Genomic DNA, 23,149 nt, shown 5'->3' with positions numbered 1-23,149 from the left:
TGGTGACACGTGGCCGCCCAGCGCCCGCGGTCCAACCCCCCTCGCTGTGTAATATGCTGTCCCTGTGTAATGTGCTGCCCCTGTGTTAATGTACCACCCCCGTCCCTGTGTTTCTGCCCCCTGCTTACCTGTCCGGTGGCGCGTTGGTCCGCCCACACCGTCTGCAACTCCTCCGGCTCTTCCAGGCTGCAATGCGCGCTGCTCGTCACGTGATTGAGGTGACCTGACGTCAGGTCAGTCACATGACCCGAGGCACGCGGTGCAACCTGGAGGAGCCGAGCCGCCATTATCTTCAGACCTGCCAGTAAAGCTACAGGGAAGAAGTATATAAGATTATTATATTATATTTAAGGGGGAGGCGGCTGCTGGCCACGTCATTATTAAGGGGAGGCGGCTGCTGGCCACGTCATTATTAAGGGGAGGCGGCTGCTGGCCACGTCATTATTAAGGGGAGGCGGCTGCTGGCCACGTCATTATTAAGGGGAGGCGGCTGCTGGCCACGTCATTATTAAGGGGAGGCGGCTGCTGGCCACGTCATTATTAAGGGGAGGCGGCTGCTGGCCACGTCATTATTAAGGGGAGGCGGCTGCTGGCCACGTCATTATTAAGGGGAGGCGGCTGCTGGCCACGTCATTATTAAGGGGAGGCGGCTGCTGGCCACGTCATTATTAAGGGGAGGCGGCTGCTGGCCACGTCATTATTAAGGGGAGGCGGCTGCTGGCCACGTCATTATTAAGGGGAGGCGGCTGCTGGCCACGTCATTATTAAGGGGAGGCGGCTGCTGGCCACGTCATTATTAAGGGGAGGCGGCTGCTGGCCACGTCATTATTAAGGGGAGGCGGCTGCTGGCCACGTCATTATTAAGGGGAGGCGGCTGCTGGCCACGTCATTATTAAGGGGAGGCGGCTGCTGGCCACGTCATTATTAAGGGGAGGCGGCTGCTGGCCACGTCATTATTAAGGGGAGGCGGCTGCTGGCCACGTCATTATTAAGGGGAGGCGGCTGCTGGCCACGTCATTATTAAGGGGAGGCGGCTGCTGGCCACGTCATTATTAAGGGGAGGCGGCTGCTGGCCACGTCATTATTAAGGTGGAGGCCGCTGCTGGCCACGTCATTATTAAGGGGAGGCGGCTGCTGGCCACGTCATTATTAAGGGGAGGCCGCTGCTGGCCACGTCATTATTAAGGGGAGGCCGCTGCTGGCCACGTCATTATTAAGGGGAGGCCGCTGCTGGCCACGTCATTATTAAGGGGAGGCCGCTGCTGGCCACGTCATTATTAAGGGGAGGCCGCTGCTGGCCACGTCATTATTAAGGGGAGGCCGCTGCTGGCCACGTCATTATTAAGGGGAGGCCGCTGCTGGCCACGTCATTATTAAGGGGAGGCCGCTGCTGGCCAGGTCATTATTAAGGGGAGGCCGCTGCTGGCCAGGTCATTATTAAGGGGAGGCCGCTGCTGGCCAGGTCATTATTAAGGGGAGGCCGCTGCTGGCCAGGTCATTATTAAGGGGAGGCCGCTGCTGGCCAGGTCATTATTAAGGGGAGGCCGCTGCTGGCCAGGTCATTATTAAGGGGAGGCCGCTGCTGGCCAGGTCATTATTAAGGGGAGGCCGCTGCTGGCCAGGTCATTATTAAGGGGAGGCCGCTGCTGGCCAGGTCATTATTAAGGGGAGGCCGAATCGCGTCCAATGCCCCTGACACGCCGCGGTCAGCGCAACCGCGGCGTGTTAGGGGTTAACAACCGCAATCAGAGAAATCTCAGATCGCGCGTGTTAGAGGCAGGTGTAGGCTAAAATATAGAGCCGACAAGGAGCCGGTGCCAGAAGCATCACGTAATAGCACTGCATTTTGCGGGAACGCACCTCCCGCGATACAGTAATATTACGTCAAATGTTGGGAAGGGGTTAAAAGGACATCTACCACCAGGATAAAAGACTGTATGCAAATGATCCCAAGGGGCTCCATTAACACCTATGGAGCCTAGAGCCCCTCAAGCTCATTTCATACAATCCTTCATCCTGGTGGTAGATGCCCTTTAAGATGTCAGAGGGCCAAATAAAGTGGGACAAAAATTGCAATAGAACAGTTTTATAAAGTTATTGTCCTTAAAAATGTTTCTACAAGCTACTGATTCATGGTGTGACTTTATTTTTGATATCCCATTTTAGATTTATTTTTGTTACATAAATAATGGTGTGTTGGAATCCTTTTTTAAGCCCTTAACGACCTCGCTTTTTTGTGGTTTCATTTCTATTTTTCACTCCACACCTTCAAAAATCTAACTTTATTTTTCCATGTATAGAGCTGTGTGACAGCTGTTTTCTGCATAACAAATTGCACTTCAAAGTGACAATATTTAATATTTCATGCCGTGTAAATGATGAATGCAGTAAAAATGATGAAAAAAATGGATTTGCGCCATTTTTGTTGTGGACTTGGATTTTACAGCTTTCACTGTGCTCCACAAAAGACAGGTCTACTTTTTTTCTTTGGGTCGTTGTGATTATGGGGATACCAAATTTGTATAGGTTTTATAACGTTTTCATACATTTACAAATGTACAAATTTTTGCGATTTTTTTTACTTTGGTGTACAGAGCTGTGGGTGGTGTCATTTTTTGTGACTTTTGATGACATTTTCATTGCTATCAATTTTAGGACTGTACAACCTTTTGATCACTTGATTTTTTAATATTTTTAAAAATAACAAAAAAGGTGCAGTTTTCAACTTTGAGCTCTTTTTTCGGTTACAGGGTTAAACGCAGTGAAAAACAGTTATATTTTGATAGATCGGGCATTTTCGGACGTGGCGATACCTAATGCGTTTATGATTTTTACTGTTTATTAATATTTATATCAGTTATAGGGAAGGGGGGGGGGGGGTAATTATGAATTTTTAGTTTTTTTATTACAACACCCACGATCAGTGCTAGCAATATGCAACAAAGACTTACCGGCTTTGGAGAGTGCTCAGCCCGCGAGCCCTCTCCATGCATTGGGACCTGACGCGCACCGTACTAGTACAGCATGCGTCGGTAAGGTGTTAAAGACAGTATACATTTTGAAGAACTAGTGCATTTATTTTATATTTATTAATTAGCCAATACATTTTAAAGAAATATTGTTTGGAACAAAACTACCACCACATTTGGTAAGAATTACAAATCTGTTTAGAACAACGGTAAGGCTACATGCTAATATTAGTAAAAGACTGGCAGTTTTTGGGGGTTTTTTTTGGTAGCTGTACAATACAACTTATACTCACCCTTGGGAGATGGAATCCTGATGTTGCATAAATCCTTGCTACAGCAATATACAATATTATTTATGTTGGAAGCACACATGAACGGCCTATCTGCAGGAACAAGTTCTGAATTGGCCACACACAAGCTGTTATGGGTTTCCTTGCCATCTTTTATAAAAAGCGTTGCTATACATAATCCATCGGTTTCACAGGTATGGTTGTCTTTCACACACTGCTCACAATGACATTTTAATGCTGAAAGAAAGTGAAAAACATTTTCATGACCATAAAGAAAAAACACAAAGGAGAGATACAGTCATATGAACCAACCTATAAGTATGTAATATCTTAAATGTATATGGCCCTATGATTTGTAAAGAGTTATAAATAAAGATTATTATTGTTTCAAGGCTTTTCTGGTCTACAAGCCTTGAAATAATCACAAATTCTGTTGCCCCTCTATAAAAATGTGAGCATCTGTCACTGTAAAACAGCACAATATAGTACATATCTTTAATTTCGCATTGTGACAGTCCAACTCACCGCATGCAATAAACCTATATAGCATGGATGTTCATGGTCCCTATAATGGTTGTAAGCCCCAAACCATGTTCACATGTTGCGTTTGAAATGCTTTTTGGCAATACAAGCATGGCGTGTTTTGCATGTGAACAAGTCCCTTATCATTGTCTTTGAACTTAGTTTCAAAATGCAATGCAAATGCACCTTGTGAATGCGGTACGAGAAGCATTAAATGCCTTTCAGGGTTTGATTCAGCAGAATGACTAGACTAAGCTACACCTTGCCACGTGCGAAGGCAAAGTAAATTAGCACATAGCAATTGAAGGTTATCACAGTGAGGACAACCATTGGAAAGCACAAGTGAGCTAGTAAAGGGTGGAAAAGAATATGTGACAGTTTAAAGTATGCAAGCCTGTGGATATGGGCCAGTATGGCTCGATCCCACAGAATGGACACCTAGCATTATACAGAAGTATAATGCATTGATTTCTTGTATGCTGGATGAAATGAATAGCAGACACTGTAACCGTTAATACAACACCCACACCGATTGGCAGACAGTAAGGACTCCTGTCCAAGGTGTGTAGTCTGTGAGCATAGCTCAACATACACGCCTTTATCCACAAGCTGCACACTTCAGCGGCTAGCAGCTCCATAGCTTTATATGGGCTCATACATACAGCCAAGGTTTCCACAGGCCCATATAAGACCAGACTGCCCAAGTTGCAAGGCAAAGGACAGGTCCTATACATATGTCCATGTTGTGGCCCAAGAAGCCTCTTAAAGGGGGTTTCCCCACATCTCAATCCCCTAGTGATGTTAACACAATAAAGATCATTTTAACCCCTTACTTTACAATTTGACTCCGTTTTATCGCCGTTTTAGCTCCCATCACTCTCTGGATGTAGTCACACGTTGCATTTAACACATGCGTTTAACCCCTTATCACCGACACTAGTTTTCAGCTCAATGACCAGACTCGATTTTTCAAATCTGACATGTCTCACGATAATTGGTTATAACTTCGGAACGCTTTAACATATCCTGGTGATTTTGAGAATGTTTTCTCGTGACACATTGTACTTCATGTTAGTTATAAAATTTAAGTGATAAGTTTTGCGTTTCGTTCTGAAAAAAAGTGAAAATTTGGCAAAAGTTTGTAAAAATTCTTCATTTTCCAAGTTTGAAATGTTCTGGTTTCCAGACAGGAAGTAAAACTACCCAAAAAGTTTGATAATTAACATTTACAGAATATCTGCTTTATGTTGGGATGATATTTTATGCTTCCGGTCATTTTTCTAGGATGTTATGAGGCGCAGAACTTTAGGTGCGATTTTTCTTATTTTCATGAAAATTGCCAAAACTCACATTTTGAGGGACAACTCGGCTTCCAAGTGACTTTGAGAGGCCTAAATAATAGTAAAACCTCATAAATTACCCCACTATAGAAACTTCACCCCTCAACATATGTAAAACAACTTCTATTAAGTTCATTAACCCTTTAAGTGTTTCACATGGGTTAAAAAATATGGACCTGCGATTTAGAAACTATGGAATTTTTTTGGAAATACATTCATTTAGGCCAAAACTGACATTTTCAGAATAAATTAAATGATGAAACGCACTGCAACGCTTGATGCCCAATTCCTCCCGAGTTTACTGATACCCCATATGTGGTGGTAAACTGCTGTACGGGCGCACGGCCGAGCATAGAATGAATGGAGGCGCCGTCCACAGCAGATTTGTATTGTCACATTGTACGACCTATAAATTTTTTTTTTTTTTGGTAATGCGATCATATGAGGGCTTATTTTTTATGGGATGAGATACAATGTATAAATAATTTATTTTGGGAGTCTAAAGCTTATTCATGAGATTTTATTAACTATTTCAAGGGGGACACAAACAAAATCATCAATTTTTATTTTGGATTGTGAGCATTCCCCCCCCCCCGCTCACCGTAACGTAAAAATAATATTTTATCTTTATTCTCTGGTTCACTACGATTGCGGTGATACCTCATTTATATAGTTTTTCTTATTTTGCTCAATTTTCCTGAGCAAAACCAATATTGGAGAAAATCGCATTGTTTTTACTATTGACAACTTTTCAGGGCCATAACTTCTGTATTTTTCTGTTGTCAGATCTGGTTGAGGGCTTATTTTTTGCGAAAACAGTTGTTCTTTTCAGTCGTATCATATTAGGTACCGTAACTTTTTTTGATCACTTTTTAGAACTTTTTTTGTGATGGTGTTTGATGAAAAATTGTATATTATGGGAAGTTTTTCGAGTTTTTTTTTTACGTAGTTCACCGAGCGGGTTCAATATTGATTTAGATATATTGTACAGATTAATACGGATGCGGTGATACCTCATTTATATAGTTTTTCTTATTTTGCTCAATTTTTCTGAGCAAAACCAATATTGGAGAAAATCGCATTGTTTTTACTATTGACAACTTTTCAGGGCCATAACTTCTGTATTTTTCTGTTGTCAGATCTGGTTGAGGGCTTATTTTTTGCGAAAACAGTTGTTCTTTTCAGTCGTATCATATTAGGTACCGTAACTTTTTTTGATCACTTTTTAGAACATTTTTTGTGATGGTGTTTGATGAAAAATTGTATATTATGGGAAGTTTTTCGAGTTTTTTTTTTACGTAGTTCACCGAGCGGGTTCAATATTGATTTAGATTTATTGTACAGATTAATACGGACGCGGTGATACCAAATATGTACGTGTTTTGTGTTTTATATACTTTATTTGCATTTTATGTGTTACTGGGGAGATTATGGGACTTTTATTTTATTTATTTATTTAATTATATTATAAAAAGATTTAATTTTTTTTTTTTTACTTTTTTACATTTTCTACTTCTTGGCTTGAATAAGCGATCATCCGATCGCTTATTCAAGCCTTTACACTGCAATACACTTGTATTGCAGTGTATAGTGTAAGTAACTGAGCATGCCGCGCATGCTCAGTTACTTACAGCCGGGTCCTGCCAGGAAGGCAGGACCCGGTGAGAAGAGGAGCCGACAGCCCCGGGTCACTCGTCGGAACCCGGGGCAGCGGCAGGAGGGATCGGATCCCCCGGTAAGCACACCGGGGGGGTCCGATCCACGGGGGACACACTTGCACGCCGCGGTCATGCTTGACCGCGGCGTGCAAGGGGTTAAACACCCGGGATCGGAGTTTTTCCGATCCCGGGTGTTAGTGCCGGGTCTGGGCTGTAATATCACAGCCCGACACCGGCACTATAATAACCCGATGTCCCGAAATCTTCTTCTGATGCGCCGCCGTAGAAAGGCGTCGCATCAGAAGAAGTACCCTTAATGACCGACGTAGAATCCCGATAGGGCGGTCATTAAGGGGTTAAAAATGCATTGCAATAGCTGAAAAGTGATTACCCTAATTAAACAGCTGTTAGTATGTGTTTACAAAACTCAACCGTTAACGCATTGTTAATGCATGTTAACATAGCGGTTAACACATGTGTTTGCTAACACAATGTTAACACATGCGTTAACTGAAGTGTTAACATTTGCGTTTGTAAACACAAGTGTCAACAGCTGTTTAATTAGGCAAATCTCTCTTCAGCTATTCCAATGCGTTTTTAAACACCTGCGCTAAATGCGACGTGTGACCGCACCCTCTATGATGCTCAGTGCAAAAATACCAGGGTGTGGGCAGGGCCTCACTTAGCAGACACATTATGACCCATCTAGGTCTGTGGGGTGACAATGTGGTTACAGTATCAGGGTACAAGGTGTATATGCACTTTCATCTGGCTACTGACATTGTACTAACACACTAACAAAGAGATGAGACAGATCAGAGATGACATGAGTGAAGTTGGCCCCCCCACCTTGTTGAAATCAAACAAAATTGGTGTCAAACGTTTGTGCTACGTTTGTGCAGCAGAAATTTTCGTTTGTGCCGCTATCGTTTTTAAGATATTAATGAGAGTTTCCAGAGGTCATCAGAGGTCAACCAGCCCCCCCACCTTGCCCAAACCAAACTGGTGCCAAACAATTCTGCTACGTCTGTGCTGGTTTGTGCTGCTTAAATTTTTGTTTGTGCTGCTTTTGTTTTGAATAAATGAACAAAAAATTAAAGTTCAAGCAGCCCCTCCACATTAACCGAATCAAACAAAACTGGTGTCAAATGTTAGCGCTACGTTTGTGCAGCAAAAATTTTCGTTTGTGCCGCTATCATTTTTACGGTATGTTCAGGTGTTTACATAGGTTAAAGGTGTTTAGAATGAACTGGTAAAAAACAAACTTAGTGACACTTCCTTAGTTTGATCACCAGGGGGAGCTAGCAAACGCATTGTACTTTGGAAGAAATGAACTCTGATGACCTCTGGAAAAAAGTATGAATATATTAAAAATGATAGCAGCACAAACGAAAATTTTTGCTGCACAAACCAGCACAAACGGAGCACTAACGTTTGACACCAGTTTTGTTCGATTTGGTTAATGTGGGGGGGCTGCTTGAACTTTAATTTTTTGTTCATTTATTCAAAACAAAAGCAGCACAAACAAAAATTTAAGCAGCACAAACGTAGCAGAATTGTTTAGCACCAGTTTTGTTTGGTTTGGACAATGTGGGGGGGCTGGTTGACCTCTGATGACCTCTGGAAACTCATTAATATCTTAAAAACGATAGCGGCACAAACGAAAATTTTTGCTGCACAAACAAGCACAAACGTAGCACAAACGCTTGACACCAATTTTGTTTGATTTGAAAAAGGTGGGGGGGCCAACTTCACTCAGGTTCAGAGATGTACGAGATTACACAGATGCTGACAGACCATTACACTATAAGCTCTGCTACATCTTTGCTCTTCTACATTTGCAGCCTCTCTCTGCTCACCATGTGCTGATAGGCTGTGAATCAGTGAGTGTCTGAGCTCCATGCAGGGGGCATGGCTACAGCCAAATTGTGTACAGCAGAACTAATAGAGACAGGATGGAATTATATCTGTGAAATGCTGCAATTTTGTTTATAACAGTGAATTAGAGAATGTGTTATTTTGTTATGCTGAGTACATATAAGAAGCTGGTCCCCTTTAATAATGCATTAAAGGGGTTATCCAACTATTCCAAAAATATAGCAGCTTGGCTGGAGAAGGCTTTTTAAAAAAAAAATAAATAAATAAACCTTTACTCACCAACCCCAGCACTTCCAGTGACCAGCCACTGTTTGTTTACAGGTGCACGGCTCCGATGGACTGCAGCAAGATTTACTATTTTAAAAAGCCCTCCCCAGCCCGGCTACTAAATTTTATAACAATCGGACAACCACACACAGCATAATGCAGCAACCACCATATTTAACCGGTTAAGGACCGAGCCCTTTCCTGTTTTTTCATGTCCATTTTTCACTCCCCACCTTCAAAAATCTATAACTTTGTTATTTTTACAAGTAAAGAGCTGTGTGACAGCTTGTTTTCTGCGTAACAAATTGCACTTCATAGTGATGGTATTAAATACTCCATGCCATGTACTCGGAAGCAGGAAAAAAATTCCAAATGCAGTGAAAATGGTGAAAAAACGCATTTGCGCCATTTTCTTGTGGGCTTGGATATTACGTCTTTCACTGAGGCCCAAATGACATGTCTACTTTATTCTTTGGGTCGGTACAATTAAGGGGATACCAAATTTGTATAGGTTTTATAATGTTTCCATACATTTACAAAAATGAAAACCTCCTGTACAAAAATTTTTTTTTTGATTTTGCCAACTTCTGGCGCTAATAACTTTTTTTATACTTTGGTGTACGGAGCTGTGGGTGGTGTCATTTTTTGTGAAGTTTGATATTTTCAATGATATCATTTTTAGGACTGTACGACCTTTTGATCACTTTTTATAGATTTTTTTTTATATTTTTCAAAATGGCAAAAAAAGTGCCATTTTCGATTTTGGGCGCTATTTTCCGTTACGGGGTTAAACGCATTGAAAAACCGTTATCATATTTTGATAGATAGGGCATTTTCAGACGCGTCAATACCTAATGTGTTTATGATATTTACTGTTAATTTATATTTATGTCAGTTCTAGGTAAAGGGGGGGGTTATTTGAAATTTTAGGTTTTTTTATAATTTTTTTTTTTTAAACTTTTTTTTATTTTTACTTTTACTATTTTTCAGACTCCCTAGGGTACTTTAACCCTAGGTTGTCTGATCGATCCTATCAGATTACTGCCATACTACGGTATGGCAGTATATGGGGATTTCCCTCCTCATTCATTACAATGTGCTATCACACAGTGTAATGAAGGGGGTCTTCCGAAGACCCGAGGCTACCATGGAGACGGATCGCCGCCCCCCGATGACGTCACGGGGAGCGGCGATCCCAGGTAAGCTTTGCCGGCAGCCATGGCTGTGAAGACACCCGCGATCGAAGCTAGCACCGATCGCGGGTGTTACCGGTAAGCCTTTGCTGCAACATGCAGCAAAGACTTAACGGCTATGGAGAGGGCTCAGCCCGACTGCCGCTGTGAATACAAGGCGGGCGGGCGATCGCAAACTGGTTAAATGATGGTGGAAAACAGACACATCTGTCTTTAATGGGATTGTCACTGCCCCCATGATAGGTGTCATTTGGAACAGACCTAGGAATAGTTATGCTTATGTGTGACTACTTCCACACACCTGAAACAGCATTGAATCTACTTTTGTAATAGGCGCGCGGCACTGAACATATGGGTGAACCCACCACTACAAACTAACTGGGGTATGAGACTGATTATGGGGGGGATGGGACAACGGGAGCACTGGAGAAGGTAAGCACAAGCAAAGCTTGGCCAACCCCTTTAAAGGGGTTATCCGGGTTTAAAAATTTTTTTTTTATGGCCGGCCTGGGGAGGGCTAGTTAAACATAATAAACATGTACTTACCTCCTCCGGCGCCGCCGATGTCCCGCGCCGCAGTCCCTTCGATCCGTGCCCCTGTTTGTTTACAGGGGCACGGAAGCCGCGCACAGGGAGCTTCCGGTCCGCGATGTGGACGGCTCCTCCCATCCGTCCCCATCTCTCAGCGTTGTAAGCGCTGGGAGATGGTGCGCATGGGAGCTTCCGGCCGGCCGGAAGCTCCCTGTGCGCCCTTGTACTTAAACCGGCGCACGGAAAAGACGGTTTATTGTGTTTAAATAGCCCTCCCCAGCCCTGCCATAAAAAAAATGTTTAAACCCGGATAACCCCTTTAATATTGTCATCAGCGGATGATGACACCCGTACTACTGTTTGCAGCATCTATTCTTGAAATGGTTATATAATAATATGAACCTTCACATAGTGAAATGATATGTTTTCAGCTACAAGTGTCTTGCATCAACAAGAGAGTCACCCCGATTTACCTTGTTAAAAGAAATTAATCGTGTGTGATGTTTGGGGCGTTTGTACGCATGACAGGAAGTCGATCCCTACCTCACTTCCGGCGGGCGTGCTTAGCGGCTCCTGCATCGTTTAGAAGACGGTGCTGGATCTGTGAAGCTGGATTCTGAGGTGTTGAGGACACTTCCTGACAATGCAACAAAACATGCCCTTTCTCGTAATTATCTCCACCTGTATATGGTCTTTAAATGGTACTGTGGCACATTGGTCTGGCACCCCCTGACGAAGCAGGGTGAGAAATGTACATCAGAGGTGTTCGGACAGTGTGGTACTGAATGTAATGGAAAACCAAAATGGAGTCGAAGATACAACATGGCTGCTCTTAAGATAAAAGACAGTTCATGTAACCTTATTTCAACTGCGAATGAGCCCAAATCAACATATTTTGATCCTCATTATATTTGACATTTTTTATTCTCATTAAGTTTGACATATTCTTGTCCTTATTTGGCACTCTGTTAGGCATTACACACCTGCTGGGATGCGCTCATCTCCTGGGATGCTTTCCAATGAAAACTGGCCACTTTCATGGGAAACTATACCATTAGGAGAATAATGAGAGAAAACATATGCAAACATATGTTTTTCCATATAGTTTGGTGACACACAGACATGGGGTATAAAACTTCCGTACTATCAACTTGCGGTGGGATTTGAGAGAATTGAGAGCTATCTAGTGACTGATGCTATACTGCTTGAGTACTTGTGGGATGCCTCAAGACCTGATGCTACCTGTCAATACCTGTCATTCTACTGCTTGGTGATAGTCCGTGAAGACCCCTACCTGCCGGAAGGTCATCAATGATGCTGGACAGAGTTGTAAGTTGATAAGCCCGTGAAGATTTTGTGTGCCGGAGCTCATCAATGAAAGTTGACAGTGTTGTGAGTATAATCTTTTGATATTTACCTCTTTATATATATTTTTTGTATTACCTAATAAACCTTTTAAATATTGTTGACTGTGTAATTTTTCTTATTCTATAACACGAAATCCAAAGAACCTGTCACTCTTGGTAATACACTGGACTTGTGGAGTAAGGCCTCTGGTTGGTATTATGGTTGTGATATAGCTGGCTCAAAATAAATTGGGGTGATTTGGGGAGTATTAGACTAGACTTTGTGTATTTAACCTTCTGTGTTCCCCTAAAATGTTTAATTGCTGCTGTTATATTTATGATGTGTTACCAGGACCTTGTTACAGACTTGATATATGATAACTCCCAATCCAGATATTATCACACTGTCTATCGGTTTTTTGATGTGCATCGCTTTTAATGGGGTGTTTTTAAATACTTTTTTCTGGTCATTGTATATAACTGATGTGATAAAGATTAATTATGTGTACCATATGAAGTATTGGTTACAGTGCTATTGAGGGTTTCTTTTTTTTTTTTTGGTTGAATGGTTCTCCATTTAGCCCCTTACTATTTGTATTATCAATTTCTTGTGGTTGATATATTTCTGGTGACAAACTAGGGTTAAGACGGGCCCAATCGCATTTCATGCGATCGGGAACGAGCCGCCGGTGTTAATTTAATGCAAAACACTCATTCCCACAAAAAAGCTCATTCCCACAGACAGAGCGGTACATGTGGCACCAGCCTAAGGCTGCGTTCTTGTGGTGCCATTGGATTTCATTTTGAAACATAACACAGTTATAACTTCTCCCTGAATCCATATTTGTTTTGACTAAAGCGCTTACGCTCACCAACATCAGAAATGTTTGTTTGAAACTCTTTTTCATACGTTTTTACAGGCAGCAAAAACGTGAATTGTCCAAAACAGAAACATCGGCGGGGTACGGCTGTATAGTGTATCCCATGGAGCCCAGAGTGCAATGGTGGTGTGAGGCTTGCCCCGCCCTGCTCTAAAGAGAAACATAGCGCACGGAGACGTAATATGGGGAAAGAGAGGACATGTCCTTTCTTTTCCCCTGGTACGGAACTGTACTGTGCCGCACTATACCATTCCATGTGCCCATTGCGGGCCTATGGGGGACGTATATACAACACGTATACAGCGGCCATGTACATGTCCCCCAACGACCATGTGAATATAACCAAAGAGAAATCCCAGTGGGTACTGGGATGTGGAGAAGCCTCTCCCCCCTCCCCCATGCACCAGTAACCTTAGGTTGCGTTCACACGTTGCGTTTCAGACTGCGTTTGAAACGCATTACAACAGCTGAGGCCGTGGTCACACGTACCGCCAAGCGTCCGTTCATAACACGACGCTAGCGCACAGGGGGAGGTCCTCGGCCCGAACGCACATGCGTTTCCAAAGAAATGCATGCGATCGGCTTAACAATCGCATGCGTTTCCCTGAAAACGCATGTGCGTTTCCCTGAAAACGCATGTGCGTTTGGGCCGAGGACCTCCCGCTGTGCGCTAGCGTCGCGTTATGACGGACGCTTAGCGGTACGTGTGACCGTGGCCTGAGGTGCGATGAATTGACTAAATTAATTACAGTTGACATTTACAGAAAGCATTGTAAAAGGTGAACCTGTGTTTTGTTAACAGTTATGCAATTAGGCAAATCACCTCACCTGTTATAATTTATTTCAAACACAATAAAAACACAGGCCAAAACCATTGCGTGAACTGCCTGAAAATGGTCTAAAACTTGCATATTAAAATGCAGTTTAGAAAAGTGCAAAGATACATCAGGGTTTAGAATGTAAGTAGGAACCTAACATCCCAGACCTACCATTAGGTAGATGTTGGTGGTAGGTTTCCTTTAATACTTGTAAACTCTGCCTACTTGCCATAAATAACAGCACACTAGTAGTAGCGGAGACGACATGTGATTGTCCAGAACACAGGATGGAGGAGCAGGCGCACCCATCCAGCAGCCTAAAAGGGCACAGCATGCACAATCACATCTCTTCCTGTCCCCGGCCTTGTGGATGGCATGAAACAACAACATCTGGTTTTACTCACCCGCCCCATGAGGTAGCCGCAAACCCAGCAGAAGCAGACATAACCCAGCCAGCGCGGCCTCGGACATTACTCGGGCAATAACCGGGACCATGACATCACCCCTGTGTTAGCTTTCCGACTGGCTGCTTTCTCCGAAATCCAGCTCCGTTTAACTGCCTATTGCGATTTTCCGCTATAGGGCTAGACTTCCATCTCCGCTTCCTATTGGACGACTGGGACGAGGCCAACTCTACAATCGTCCTGTCTATCCAAAATACAAGCATTGACGTACAGCACTGTTCCGCGAGGCCCTCCTCCTACATGTATGTCAGACTAAACACGCCTACTTCGTGCTGACGTCAACACGTTTCATTACGGACGTGTTTGTTGGTGAGCGTGCTGTGTAACTCTCGGAAGTTTTCAATATCCACGGCTTTGTTCTGGCTGCACGAGGAGTGTGCCACATTGGACTTTCATGTTGCGCTTCTTGTGTTGCAATATATTGCATGAGCGATCATACCCGCTGGGGTTGAAAACTTAGGTGCCTGGAAAAAGCATAGAAGATTAAATTAAATTCACCCTCCCCCATCCCTATCACGTAAGAAAATAATATTCATAAACATTTTACCCATCTTCCAAAAATGCCTCCAAAATATAAAATTACATATGAATAACAGAAAATAAAACCAATATACTGTCTATATTGCTACCAATTTTAAAAAATCATACATGCATCTTTGGGTTCCGTTACACTCTACGTTTTAGGAGAGGGTAAAGTTGTGTTCAGGTGTGGTGTTTGCAATGTGTTGTGAAACACAATGAAATAGATGATAATTGGAGATTTACCTACCGTATTTTTCGGCCTATAAGGCGCACCAGACTATAAGGCGCACCTCTAATAAATGCCTGCTAAGACATCTAGGTTCATATATAAGGCGCACTGGAGTATAAGGCGCAGGATCAAATGCAGACCTGTGCACAGTTCAAGCCAGCTACACTTCCCGGGAAACTTGTCTTCAGCCTGTGACAGAGTTCTGATCTCAGAGGTATGGGCTGCTGGGGGTTAATGCAGGGTGATGCAGCAGGGGTTAAGCGGTCTCCCTCTGCCCCTTCTCCTTCCCTCCTCAGCCAGGGTGTTATTTCTGTGGGGTTCCCTGTGACTCCTTCACTTTCCCCTGTTACAGGGCTGTCAGGTATGGGGGATTGTTTACTGATGATGATAATTGCCTCGTGGTCGGCACTATGGCAGCTCCGGCCTCGACCCTGGTCCCACAATGTGGGAAGGTGCAGGAAATTTCTGGGGCTGGAGCTATTAAACACTGGTAAATGTACAGTACATCTTGTCTGTAGTACATTTCTGTATAAGTTCATATATAAGGCGCACCTTTGATTTCTGTTTAAATTAAAGGATTTTTGGTGCGCCTTATAGGCCGAAAAATACGGTAATTACATTGTTACCTTTGCATTTACAAATTTTCTAGGTACCATACCCAGGCAGGATTAAGGTACACGCCATCCTGCTCACTATCCACTATCACAGCAGTAACAATGCTACATACACCCAGTGACACATCTACACGCAGCCGCCTCGCCCCAGTGGCATGGCTGCCCCCAGTGGCACGGTTGCACGCAGCCTCGACCCTGGTGGCACGGCTGCACGCAGCCGCCTCGACCCTGGTGGCACGGCTGCACGCAGCCGCCTCGACCTTGGTGGAACGGCTGCACGCAGCCGCCTCGACCTTGGTGGCACGGCTGCACGCAGCCGCCTCGACCCTGGTGGCACTGCTACTGTGAAGTATTGTTTTATGTTTAATGAAAATGTTTTTATTTTCATATGCTTGCTGAATGCTGAAAATACCATAAAGACGTTTGACTATGGCTATCAAAGTCCACTCCTCTCCACCAAAGGAATGCAAGACCACCTCCGTTATGTTTATCCATGTGACAAGAGGGATTTACAAATATTACCCACTCCAGAGAAAACAGCCTTTGTCTCCAATGCTCATGTAATAATTTACCAACCAATGGACTATGGACATCACTTCCTTATCCCTAAGTAACCAAGCCTAGGTCATGCCCCCCTGCAGGTTTCTGAATAATACTTTGTGACACAAATAAACCATCTCATATCTGCCTATTGTTGTATAGCAGGGGTCTCAAACTCAATTTACCTGGGGGCCGCTTGAGGTAGATTCTGGGTAAGGCTGGGCCGCATCAAGTTTTCCACACAAAATGCACTTACAAAATAGCATTATTCAGATTCAAATGTCATGGCGTCTCCCAGCGCAAGGAAAGCCCCGAGCTGGGAGACATGTTTTTTCTCTATGTGCACCGAGGGGTCCCAAGCTCCTACCGCACTGAGCCCAGTCAGGGACACTCCATCGCCCCCCCTCCCCCCCGGTACTTGCCTCCCCGTGTCCCTCCCATCGAAGAAGATGAAGTCGCTGCTCTGACCTGCACCAAGGGCGTTCAGAGCGGCGACTTCATCTTCTTCAAGTACCGGAGGGAAGGGGATTAACCGGTTACGGGCCCTTTCCTGTTTTTTCATGTCCATTTTTCACTCCCCACCTTCAAAAATCTATAACTTTTTTATTTTTACACGTAAAGAGCTGTGTGACGGCTTGTTTTCTGCGTAACAAATTGCACTTCACAGTGATGGTATTTAATATTCCATGCCATGTACTTGGAAGCGGGAAAAAAAATCCAAATGCAATGAAAATGGTGAAAAAACGCATTTGCGCCATTTTCTTGTGGGCTTGGATATTACGTCTTTCACCAAGCGCCCCAAATGACATGTCTACTTTATTCTTTGGGTCGGTGCGATTAAGGGGATACCAAATTTGTATAGGTTTTATAATGTTTTTTACAAAAATTAAACCCTCCTGTACAAAACTTATTTTTTTGATTTTGCCAAATTCTGGCGCTAATAATTTTTTCATACTTTAGTGTACGGAGCTGTGGGTGGTGTATTTTTTTGCGAAATTTGATAATATTTTCAATGATATCATTTTTAGGACTGTACGACCTTTTGTACTGATCACTTTTTATAGATTTTTTATATTTTTCAAAATGGCGCTATTTTCCGTTACGGGGTTAAAAGCAGTGAAAAATCGTTATCATATTTTGATCGGGCATTTTCGGACGCGTCGATACCTAATGTGTTTATGATTTTTACTGTTTATTTATATTTATGTCAGTTCTAGGGAATGGGAGGTGATTTGAAATTTTAGGTTTTTTTATTATAATTTTTTTTTTTTAAACTTTTTTGTATTTTTATTTATACTATTTTTCAGACTCCCTAGGGTACTTTAACCCTAGGTTGTCTGATCGATCCTATCATATACTGCCATACTGCAGTATGGCAGTATATGGGGATTTTCCTCCTCATTCATTACAATGTGCTATCAGCACATTGTAATGAAGGGGTTAAAACGAAATAGCCTCGGGTCTTCCGAAGACCCGAGGCTATGGAGACGGATCGCCGCCCCCCGATGACGTCACGGGGAGCGGCGATCCCAGGTAAGATGGCGGCGCCCATGCGCCGCTATCTTTTTGAGGCTGCTGGCAGCTTTGCCGGCAGCTATCGCTGTGCAAACACCTGCGATCGGTGCTAGCACCGATCGCGGGTGTTACCGGTAAGCCTTTGCTGCAATATGCAGCAAAGACTTACCGGCTATGGAGAGGGCTCAGCCCGTGAGCCCTCTCCATGCAGCGTGACTCCATGCTTTTCCAGGTGGGGGCCGCAAAATATTGTCCCGCGGGGCACAGTTGGCCCGCGGGCCGCGAGTTTGAGACCCCTGTTGTATAGTATCACTGATCCACAAAGATTGAGATATTATACCAGTGGTGGCGAACCTATGGCACTGATGCCAGAGGTGGCACTCGGAGCCCTTTCTGTGGGCACTCAGGCAATCATCAGAGAGGACTCCAGGTATCTTCCTGCAGCCCCAGACAGCCCAGGACTTGCTGTGCACAGCGCTATTTTAAAGTGACAGTGCTACCTGGGACTACTGGAGGAGTGAAAAGGTGTGGACAGATCTGGATTATCATTGTAGCTCCTGCACCGGCCCTGACAATTCATCCTGTTTATGGGACCCTGGAGCGAAGCTACAATGATTATCCAAATTTCTTCTATTTTCTGCTTTATTGGTGTCCTCAGGGTGCTGATATGAATGAAAGCTGTGACAGAGAAGGGAGTATAAATCACAAATGAAATTTCTGTGTTAGAATTTTGCAATAAATAAGTGGGTCTTGGTTGTAGTTTGGGCACTCAGCCTCTAAAAGGTTCGCAATCACTGTATTATACCATACTTTGTTTGGTATGATCTTTCTTCTGAGCTCACTTTGTAAATTTTATTAGTCATTCGGGAACCTGAGGTTGTGTGGAGAAGGGCAGAACTTGACACTACATACAGCCGCCTCATCCCCAGTAACACTGCTACATACAGCCGCCTTACCCCCAGTAGCACATCTTTATATCTACCTTCACCCCTATAAATATGCAGTCCCATGTAACATACAACTCAGCCACACCTGCCATACAGTCCTATGTATACAGCCAACTACCCTTCTCCATGTGTAGTTTGTTGATACAGCACAGCTCCTCTAATTCCTGCACTGAGAGGAGGCTTCACGGGCGGCTCCGCCCCTTCTGACATCACAGGTTTCCAACAGGTCCGGTGGGGGGCATGTGGATGCGATCGCGGGGGGGGGGGCAAGATGGTGGGGCGCCCGGGGCTCGAGCCCCGGCTGTAATCCGGCCCTGACCATACCATACAGGGCAAAGCTTAAAAAAGCGCCTTTCCCCCTAGCTCACTTTTCTAATTTGCCCTGTGTCAGTGTAAGTGAACGCTTTAACAAATCCAGGGGATTTTGAGATTTCAAATCCATGGGGTTTTCTCATGGCATATTGTACTTCAAATTACTTGAATCATATCTTTTGTGTTTAGTTCTAAAAAATCTGCAAATCTGTCAAAAGTTTTGAAAAAAGATTCTCCACTTTGAACATTCTAGATTCTCCACTTTTTTAAGCAGATATTCAAACCACCCAAAGTATTTCATAACATATGTCAGCTGTATGTTGGCATTGTTTTTTTTAGAGAGAACCTGTCAGGCAAAATAACCCCCCTAAACTAAATATATTTTCACAAACTGCCATTAGAGAGCATTGCCTCTATCCCTTCATTGTCCCTCTACATGCCTGTAAACCTAAGCAATGAGGTCCTAAAGCTGTATGCAAATGACCTGTGAAATGTCCAATGAAGCATTAGCATATTCAAGTTGTCCACCTTATTCATGAGTGGGAGGTACAGCCACACCCCCAGTGCTTGACTGACAGCCTGTATAATGATGTGAGGCTGTATAATGATGTGCTTCCTGGTGCTGGCTGCCCCTGCAGCCTGTGTGTGTATAGGAGAGATACAACAGCTCCAGGCTGCAGCCATGTTATAGAAGAACATGTCAGGTACTTGTATGACTGATGTCTGTGTCTCTGTGTATTAGGAGGATGCAGCATGTCAGCAGGTGCAGCACACACACTAGCAATGCTTTACTATACATTACACACAGACATGAGCAGGGGGAGGAGAGGAAAGGGGAGTGAACAGGGGTGACATCACTGCCTCTGACCATGTGACTAGCCTCATTTACATAATAAAGAATAGATGATTTTATAATGATTAATGTATGAAATAACTAGATAAAGGCTGGGATGGGATCCTTGTGAGCTGCTCCAAAAGGTAGTAGTGACAGGACAAGTGACACAGACCTGATGACAGGTGCCCTTTAAGCGTCCATTAAAATGTTACGAGATTTATAATTATAATAATTTTTTTGGTAAAGTCATAACATTTTTAGAGGCACCTGCTCAGCTTTCAAGTGACTGATAGAAGTAAATAATAGTAAAAGCCCATAAATCACCCCAATTATAGAAACTACACCCTCAATGTATGAAAAATCACTTTCAAGAAGTGAGTTAACCCTCTAGGCTTTTTATAGGGTTTAAAACAAAAAGGAAGTGTAATTTAGAAATTGTAGGTTTTTTTTTTGGACATTGCATTCATTTCTCATATTCTCCTGAGTTTGGCAATATCCATGTGTGGAGGTAAACTGATGTGTGGGTGCATGGCCGGGCATAGAAGGAGCGCCATTCAGAGCAGATTTGCATTATCACAATGTACAGGCTATACTTTTTATATTATGTGGATATATGGGGGCTTATTTTTTTGCCAGATGACATGCACTTTTCAGGTACATCATTTTGGGCATCAATAGCTAATTGTGAGATTTTTCTTATAAACTCTTTCTTGGTGGAAGAAATGAAAATCATCAAATTTAAAGATTTTTTTTTCTAGCTGTTCACCATACCATAAAAATATGTGATTATGATAACGCCTCATATATATATTTTTTTTAATCTATTCCCAATGTTACAGAATACAGAAAACTAATTTGGAGAAAATCTTGTTAATTTTAGCATCACCATCTTTTTAGAGGCATAACTTTTTTATTTTTTGGCTGACAGATCTGGTTAGAGGGGTTTGCCCATGACCCCGTTAATTTACAATAACTTAGTGGTGATCATTGTAAAATGAGTGTGGGCAGTTCATCTCTAAGGAGACACTTTATGAATCCTCTGTGCTATGAGATGCTGTGTGCTGACAATGTGTTTAGAGTATCAGGGTACAGGTATATCTACACTTTAACTTCTAATCTACTAGCATCTGACACATAGAAATAGAAAGATGAGACAGATGAGTGATGCTGAGATCCATGAGATGCATATAACATACAATGACATTCTCAGCCAGAGGCATAACTAGGAGAGGCAGGACCCCATTTCAGACTTCACATTTTAACCCCTTAAGGAAGCAGGGTTTTTTCTTAGACCCTCTAGGGTACATTAACCCTAGATACTCAGATTGTTCCTTCCATATACTGCAATATTGCAGTATATTGCATTTCTGTACAGTCTACGTTACAATGAGCCATTGGCTCATTGTAACGAATCTGCATAAACCATGCAGTCTCAGGTCTGTCACGGCAACCGTTCGCCGACCCCCGATGACGTTCGGGGGAGCGACGATCGGCGCATGGAGGTTAACACATGTGATCGGTGAAAGCATCGACCCGGGGGAAATAGCGATGGGTCTTTGCTGCAATATGCAGCAAAGCCCATCTCTGTATGAAGAGGGCAAAGCCCGTAAGCCCTCTTCATACACCCTTCATAGCTCTGCTGCGGATATATCCATTGAAGAGTGTGAAGGGGTTAAAAAAAATACATACTATAAATACCATTTATACATACATGTATACCCATGCAACATACACAGATATACAGCATAAACATATCATATATACACACACATTTAGAGCATATACATTACATATACACACGTACAGCATATTAAAGCCCAATAGCTGAGATTGGGGCCCCCTGACATTGCCCCATAGCAGCTTCTATGGCTGCTATCGCTGTAGTTACGCCCCCAATCTCAGTATAGTTCTGCTATAAAGTCTTCATGCCTGAAGGCAGTGTGCAGAAACTTACTCTACAACTACAGACAAATTAGTCTGTAGTTGTAGAGTAAGTTTCTGCACACTGCCTTCTGGCATGAAGTGCTTGTGTCTGAGCTCTTGTAATGCAGGGCAGGAGGGGCAAGAAGCAGAGAGCACTGAAGTCGTGCAGACGAGAGTAGGTATTCATGAGAAGAATCCAACCATAGTCAGAAGATTTAAGGTCGTATCCAGGGGCAACCAAAATTTCAGGGACAGCCAAAATAGAGAGAGGTTGGAATTATGCCTGTGAAATGCTGACTTTTTGTTAATAACCGTGAATTAGAGAATGTGTTATTTTGTTATCTTGAGTATATTTAAAGGGGTATTCCAGGAATCAGCATAATTCATATACAAGTGGGCACTCAAAATATAAGCTAATGTGTAATTAGTTGTTATTTAAAATTTTGCTTCCCTTAGTAGAAAATGCTGGTGACATAGACTGTAATGAAGAATTAAAATGCTACTGGCCCTTTAATCAGTCCGTTAATTTCCTCCGTGCAGTCCGTCGCAGAAAAGAAGATGGCGGCTGGTCACATGTCCACATCACATGTCCTGCACCAGCCTGGGCGGGTCATGTGATCACTACTAAGTTTGGCTGTAGTCGGTTGGTTGCAGTGCATCCAGTATGGTCAGTGTTGTGGTGATGGCAGTTACACATCATTACTATGGTAACAGTGCAAGAAAACCTATTACATCATCACTGGGAGCAGAGCATAAGAGGGAGGAGGAGTTACTGAGAACTAAAGGATCATGGAACTTGTAGTTTCCAGTGGCGGCCATCTTAGTGATAACTCCACCTACTTTAGAGAGGCCATAAATTTTGTAAATCATATCATTTTAGCTCCGTTTTGTGACTAATGACATTGAGTATTGTTGTATTCATTTATTTATATCATCAAGGGTTTTTGTGTCAGACGTTCATATTCCCGGAATACCCCTTTAAGAATCTTGTGTTCATAATAACCTTTTAACAGCTTATTATTTGCAAGAAGAGTTGTTCTTTTTAACTGTCTTATTTTGGGACATGTAACATTTTTTTAAATCACTTGTTAGAGCATTTTGTAAGGGTATTCATGAAAAATCATCTTTTTCTGAAAGTTTTTTAATGACGGTGATCACCATGCTTGTCCAATAATGATTCTGTTTTATTATGCAGATTGTAACAGATGCGGGGATACCAAATACCGGTATGTGGATTTTCTTTGTGTATTTGTTTTTCTTGTATTTTATTTTTGGCCTTTAACTTAGTTTTTTTTTTTTTAAATGTTTCACTTTTTTATCACTATACTCGCCTTTCCGACGCCCCCCGTAAGTCCTCCTCTTGGTTCTGATCTTCTTTGGGTCCTGTGGTCTTCTTCGGGTCATTCTCTCGCTGACTGCCGTCTTCCACGAACACTTGCAGCGTGATGCAAGTGCCTAAGGGCGATGAGACGAGCCCTTGTTCAAGCCCGGGTGTGGGAAACCTTTTTATAATAGAAAAAGTCCCCTAATACACCTCATTTACATATAGAAATCA

At 43.1% G+C, this 23,149-nt stretch overlaps 2 protein-coding genes across 5 annotated transcripts in view; one reads left to right on the top strand and one right to left on the bottom strand.

Moving 5' to 3' along the window:
- LOC140133187 (TGF-beta receptor type-1-like) overlaps positions 1-14,393 on the bottom strand; it is a 113,451-nt gene extending 99,058 nt beyond the window's left edge. Inside the window, exons 1-2 of one of the 4 annotated variants that reach the window (XM_072153003.1) lie at positions 14,098-14,393; positions 3,263-3,496 (exon numbers count right to left, since the gene is read on the bottom strand). In XM_072153003.1, the coding sequence (XP_072009104.1) occupies positions 3,263-3,496; positions 14,098-14,188 (325 nt within the window). In that variant the 5' untranslated portion in view covers positions 14,189-14,393. The remainder of the gene's footprint in view (positions 1-3,262; positions 3,497-14,097) is intronic. The other 3 variants (XM_072153004.1, XM_072153005.1, XM_072153002.1) reach the window with 3 other exon arrangements.
- Positions 14,394-14,423: 30 nt separating this feature from the next.
- Positions 14,424-23,149, top strand: part of MTRR (5-methyltetrahydrofolate-homocysteine methyltransferase reductase) — a 517,819-nt gene continuing 509,093 nt past the window's right edge. Inside the window, exons 1-2 of the mRNA XM_072152995.1 lie at positions 14,424-14,674; positions 22,790-22,820. Coding sequence (XP_072009096.1) covers positions 22,800-22,820 — 21 coding nt within the window. The 5' untranslated portion in view covers positions 14,424-14,674; positions 22,790-22,799. The remainder of the gene's footprint in view (positions 14,675-22,789; positions 22,821-23,149) is intronic.

This window comes from Engystomops pustulosus, chromosome 5, assembly GCF_040894005.1.
Source record: "Engystomops pustulosus chromosome 5, aEngPut4.maternal, whole genome shotgun sequence".
NCBI lineage: Eukaryota > Metazoa > Chordata > Amphibia > Anura > Leptodactylidae > Engystomops > Engystomops pustulosus.
Note: the sequence above shows the minus strand (reverse complement) of the source record. Positions and strands in the feature narration are given on the sequence as shown.